The 6,265-nt window shown below is 41.6% G+C and overlaps 1 protein-coding gene across 1 annotated transcript; it reads left to right on the forward strand.

Moving 5' to 3' along the window:
• The first annotated feature begins 349 nt into the window (after positions 1-349).
• LOC136356625 (uncharacterized) lies at positions 350-4,153 on the forward strand. The gene is made up of 4 exons (XM_066310873.1): positions 350-1,222; positions 1,382-1,997; positions 3,582-3,815; positions 3,900-4,153. The coding sequence occupies exons 1-4, from the start codon at positions 350-352 to the stop codon at positions 4,151-4,153; spliced, it is 1,977 nt and encodes a 658-aa protein (XP_066166970.1).
• The last annotated feature ends 2,112 nt before the right edge of the window (positions 4,154-6,265 follow it).

Below are 6,265 nucleotides of genomic sequence, written 5' to 3' on the forward strand. Positions count from 1 at the left end.
CTAAACATTGACATAGAAGTGTGATTTACTTTCCTAGAGATATAATTGAGCCTCTATCACCCTCGGTTTGCAAAACATAACTTAGTTGCTTAGTTAGAGTTGATCCCCATCGAGCCTAGCAACTTAGGTTAGTTTTGATTAGGTGTCATTTAGTTTTAAATCGCCTATTCACCCCCTCTAGTCGACATCTCAATCCTACAAGTGGTATCAGAGCTTGGTCTGTCTTGATTGGGCTTCACCACCTAGAGAGAAGATGTCGAACGAGGTGAACCATGTAGAGAAGCCTCCCATGTTTAATGGCACAAACTACTCCACTTGAAAAATTAAAATGTCTACTCACCTCAAAGCTATGAGCTTCCTTATTTGGAGTATTGTGGATGTAGGCTTTGCTATCACCGGCACACCCTTGACGGAGATTGATCACCGCAACCTCCAACTCAATGCCCACGCCATGAATGCCTTGTTCAACTCTTTGTGCCAAGAGGAGTTCGATAGAGTGAGCAGCCTTGAGACCGCATATGAGATTTGGAACAAGTTGGTGGAGATCCATGAGGGTACAAGTGAGTACAAGGATGCCAAGCTTCATTTCCTCAAGATCCAATATGAGACATTCTCCATGTTGCCTCATGAGAGTGTGAATGACATGTATGGGAGGCTCAATGTCATTGTAAATGATCTCAAGGGGCTTGGGGCAAACTACACCGATCTTGAGGTTGCCCAAAAGATGCTTAGAGCTCTACCGGAGAAGTATGAGACCCTTGTCACCATGCTCATCAACTCTGACATGTCAAGGATGACACCCGCAAGCCTCTTGGGGAAGATCAACACCAATGACATGTACAAGTTGAAGAAGAAGGAGATGGAGGAAGCCTCACCTTCCAAGAAGTGCATTGCTTTCCAAGCCGAAGTTGAAGACAAGGGCAAGGTCAAGGTGAATGAAGCCAATAAGGACTTAGAGGAAGAGATTGCCCTTCTTGCTAGGAGGTTCAATGATCTCTTGGGAAGGAGAAAGGAGAGAGGAAGGGGGTCTAACTCCAATAGGCGAAGAAATAGAAGACCCAACAAGACTCTCTCCAACTTGAGGTGCTTTGAGTGTGGTGAGAAGGGGCACTTTGCTTCCAAGTGCCCTTCCAAGGATGATGACGGAGACAAGTCTTCCAAGAAGAAGAGTGGAGGCTACAAGCTCATGAAGAAGCTCAAGAAGGAAGGCAAGAAGATTGAGGCCTTCATCGGGGAATGGGACTCAAATGAGGAGAGCTCCGTCTCATCCGGGTCCGAGGAAGAAGGTGGTGATGATGCAAGCTCCAAGAAGAAGAAGATGGCCGTTGTTGCCATCAAGGAGGCTCCATCACTCTTCGCTCCACTTTGTCTCATGGCAAAGGGCTCCTCTAAGGTAACATCTCTTAGTGATAGTGAGAGTGATGATGATTGTGATGATATTTCCTATGATGAGCTTGTGAGTATGTTTGAGGAGCTCCATGCTTATAGTGAGAAGGATATTGTCAAGTTCAAGGCTCTAAAGAAGGATCATGCTTCTTTGGAGGTCTTGTATGAGGAGCTAAAGACCTCTTATGAGAGACTCACCATTTCTCATGAGAAGCTTAAGGAAGCTCATGACAACCTCCTTTCCACTACTCAACATGGAGCTCACATTGATGTTGGCATATCTTGTGATTTGCTTGATTATAGTGCTACTTGCCATATTGCTCATGTTGCATCATCTAGCATTTCTACCTCTTGTGATGATCTTGTGGATATGCCTAGCTCTAGCTCTTGTGTTTCTATTTGTGATGCCTCACTTGTTGTTGAGAACAATGAGCTTAAGGAGCAAGTGGCCAAGCTCAACAATAGTTTGGAGAAGTGCTTCAAGGGTAAGAACACTCTTGACAAGATTTTGAGTGAGCAATGGTGCATCCTTAACAAGGAGGGACTTGGATTCATTCCAAAGAAGGGTAAGAAACCTTCTCACCGTGCCACTCATTTTGTCAAGAGCAATGGTAAGTATTGCTCCAAGTGTCGTGAGGTTGGACATTTGGTGAGTGATTGCCCCGGTGGTAAGCCTTCTAAGACATGCATGTTTGATTCTCATTATATGCTTAGGAAGGCTCATGATGGTAGCATTGTTGCTAGATTTGTGGGTTCCCCTATACTTGGTGGTAAAAAGAATGTCATTTGGGTGCCCAAAGCTTTGGTCTCTAACCTCCAAGGACCCAAACAAGTTTGGGTACCTAAAAGAGCTTGATCTTCTTTTGTAGGTGAACTACCGCACCGGTGGGAGCCATTGGGTGCTTGATAGTGGATGCACTCAACACATGACCGGTGATAGGGTTATGTTCACCATATTTGAAGTAGGAGGGAAAGAATAAGAGAAAGTGACAATTGGAGACAATAGCAAAGGAAAGGTAATTGGGTTAGGTAAAATTGCTATCTCCAATGATTTATCAATTGACAATGTCTCTCTTGTTAAATCTCTAAATTTCTATTTACTTTCGGTTGCCCAAATTTGTGATCTTAGCTTGTCATGTGCTTTCTTCCCGCAAGAGGTTATTGTTTCTAGTCTTCTTGACAACTCTTGTGTGTTCAAAGGTTTAGATATGGAAATCTTTATTTGGTTGATTTCAATTCTAGTGAAGCAAATTTGAAAACTTGTTTAGTTGCAAAAACTTCATTGGGTTGGCTTTGGCATAGGAGGCTAGCCCATGTTGGCATGAATCAATTGAGCAAACTTTCAAAACGTGATCTAGTTGTGGGCTTGAAAGATGTCAATTTTGAGAAAGATAAACTTTGTAGTGCTTGTCAAGCCGGCAAATAAGTTGCATGTTCTCATCCCACTAAGAGTATCATGTCCACATCTAGACCATTGGAGCTCTTGCATATGGACTTGTTTGGCCCAACAACCTATAAAAGCATTGGTGGTAATAGTCATAGTCTTGTGATTGTTGATGATTATTCTCACTATACTTGGGTGTTCTTTTTGCATGACAAGTCTATTGTTGCCGAGCTTTTCAAAAAGTTTGCAAAAAGGGCCCAAAATGAATTTAATTGCAGTCTTGTGAAAATTAGAAGTGACAATGGTTCCGAGTTTAAGAATACCAATATCGAGGACTATTGTGATGATCTTGGTATTAAACACGAACTTTCCGCTACTTACTCACCTCAACAAAATGGTGTAGTGGAGAGGAAAAATCGTACATTGATTGAGATGGCAAGGACTAGGCTTGATGAATATGGTGTTTCCGATTCCTTTTGGGTGGAAGCCATAAACACCTCTTGCCATGCAACCAATAGGCTTTATTTGCATCGTCTCTTGAAAAAGACTTCCTATGAGCTAATTGTTGGGAGGAAGCCAAATGTTGCCTATTTTCGAGTTTTTGGTTGCAAGTGTTATATTTACCAAAAGAGTGTTAGACTAACCAAATTTGAAAGTCGGTGTGATGAAGGGTTTCTTCTAAGTTATGCCTCAAATAGCAAGGCATACTGGGTCTACAACAAGAACAAAGGTATTGTAGAAGAAACCGCCGATGTTCAATTTGATGAGACTAATGGCTCCCAAGAGGGGCACGAGAATTTGGATGATGTAGGTGATGAAGGCTTGATGATAGCTATGAAGAACATGTCTGTTAGAGATGTCAAGCCTATTGAAGTGGAACACAAGCCATCCACCTCCACTCAAGGTGAGCCATCTACTTCTGCTTCGCCAAGTCAAGCTCAAGTTGAAATGGAGGAGGAGAAGGCACAAGATCCACCTATGCCACCAAGGATACACACCGCTCTTTCCAAGGATCACCCAATTAACCAAGTGTTGGGTGACATTAGTAAGGGTGTTCAAATTCAATCTCGTGTCGCTTCGATTTGTGAACATTACTCGTTTGTTTCTTGTCTTGAGCCAAAACATGTAGATGAAGCTCTTTGTGATCCGGATTGGATGAATGCTATGCATGAAGAGCTCAACAACTTTACAAGAAACAAGGTGTGGACTTTGGTTGAAAGACCTAGAGACCACAACGTCATAGGGACAAAGTGGGTCTTTAGGAACAAACAGGATGAGAACGAGTTGGTGGTGAGAAACAAGGCAAGATTGGTGGTGCAAGGTTTCACACAAGTTGAAGGTTTGGACTTTGGTGAAACTTTTGCTCCCGTGGCAAGACTTTAGGCTATTTACATCCTTCTTGCATTTGCATCATGCTTTGATATAAAACTATTTCAAATGGATGTGAAAAGTGCTTTTCTAAATGGTGAAATTGCCGAACTTGTCTTTGTTGAACAACCTCCCGGTTTTGAAGATCCTAAAAATCCTAACCATGTTTATAAACTCTCAAAAGCTCTTTATGGTTTAAAACAAGCTCTTAGGGCTTGGTATCAAAGATTGAGAGATTTTCTTTTGTCAGAGGATTTCAAAATTGGAAAAGTTGACACCACCCTTTTCACAAAAATCATTGGTGATGATTTCTTTGTGTGTTAAATTTATGTTGATGGCATCATATTCGGTTCTACTAATGAGGTATTTTGCAAGGAATTTGGTGATATGATGTCTATGGAATTTGAGATGTCCATGATTGGAGAGTTGAGCTTCTTCTTGGACTTCAAATCAAGCAACTCAAGGATGGGACGTTCGTGAGCCAAACCAAGTACATCAAGGATCTACTCAAGAGGTTTGGCTTGGAGGATGCAAAGCCCATCAAGACACCTATGGCAACCAACAGGTATCTCGACCTTGATGAGGGAGGTAAACCGGTAGATTTAAAGCTTTATCGTTCTATGATTGGTAGCTTGCTTTACCTTACTGCATCTAGGCCGGATATCATGTTTAGTGTTTGCATGTGTGCACGGTTTCGAGCCGCTCCTAAGGAATGTCACTTAGTGGCCGTGAAAAGGATTCTAAGATATTTAAAGCATTCCTCAACTATTGGCTTGTGGTACCCAAAAGGTGCTAAGTTTAAGCTTGTTGGCTATTCCGATTCAGATTATGCCAGTTGCAAAGTGGATAGAAAGAGCACATCTGGTAGTTGCCAAATGCTTGGTAGATACCTTGTGTCATGGTCATCCAATAAACAAAACTCCGTAGCCCTCTCTACCACCGAGGCGGAATATGTTTCGGCGGGTAGTTGTTGTGCCCAATTGCTTTGGATGAAACAAACCTTGTTGGACTATGGCATATCCTTCACCAAAACCCCACTCCTATGTGACAATGATAGTGCCATAAAGATAGCCAATAACCCGGTCCAACATTCTAGAACCAAGCATATTGACATTCGCCATTACTTCCTAAGAGACCATGTTGCCAAGTGTGACATAGTCATTAGCCACATAAGAACCGAGGATCAACTAGCCAACATCTTTACCAAGCCTCTTGATGAAACCCGTTTTTGCAAGTTGAGGAATGAGTTAAATGTCATAGATTTCTCAAATGTGACTTGACATTGTGCACCATGGTTGCTTCTTTTGCATTGTGTATATTTGCTCCTATTTGCTCTTATGCTTTGGATTTATTGCCATTTGGTTCTTTTCGAAAATGGAGCATGTCACATTAAGGGGGAGTTTTGCACTCTTACATGTGCTCTACCACTCTTTGTATGTGAGCAAATCAACTAGGAGTACTAGTAGTATTTTCAAAATGCCCAAGTCAACATAAGTCAAAACTTTCGCAAAAATGTAATTTGAAAACTATCACTTGGAAAATGTTTCAAAAGGTTCCCTATATGTTTCCAAGCCTTACATTGCAAGAAAAGTGTATTTTGGATGTAAATGCCCTTTTCACCATCTTTTGAAGAAACTAGATTCTTATTTTTGGCCAAAATGAGATTTATCCCCAAAATAAGATTGAGAAAGAATTTGAGAAAAGTTTTAAAACAAAGTTAGTAGAGAGGAGGATTTCAAATGTTTTTGGTATTCAAATCATATTCAAAAACCAAATATTTCAAAAGTTGTTTGAAAATCAAATTCACCAAAAAAACCCCTATAGACCATAAAAGGTCACCTCCTAGCATTCAAGTGAGTTTTGTTGCAAATCTTCATAAATTTTAAATGTTATGAATGATTGGCAATATTTCAACTCACACATTTCAAAATTGCTCCAAAAATCAAATTTTTTGTTGAATTTTATTATGTGGGGGTAGCCGAACTGTGCAAGGGCTGTGCACAGTCGGCTGGGGCAGGCGGTCTGACCGGCCATATAGGCTCGGTCTGACCGGCCTGGAGCTGGCGGTCTGATCGGCCGCAAAGGGCCGGCCTAGCAGGTGGGCCCTGGGTTTTTACCCTTTCTTCT

This window comes from Oryza sativa, chromosome 5 (assembly GCF_034140825.1).
Source record: "Oryza sativa Japonica Group chromosome 5, ASM3414082v1".
Taxonomy (NCBI): Eukaryota; Viridiplantae; Streptophyta; class Magnoliopsida; order Poales; family Poaceae; genus Oryza; species Oryza sativa.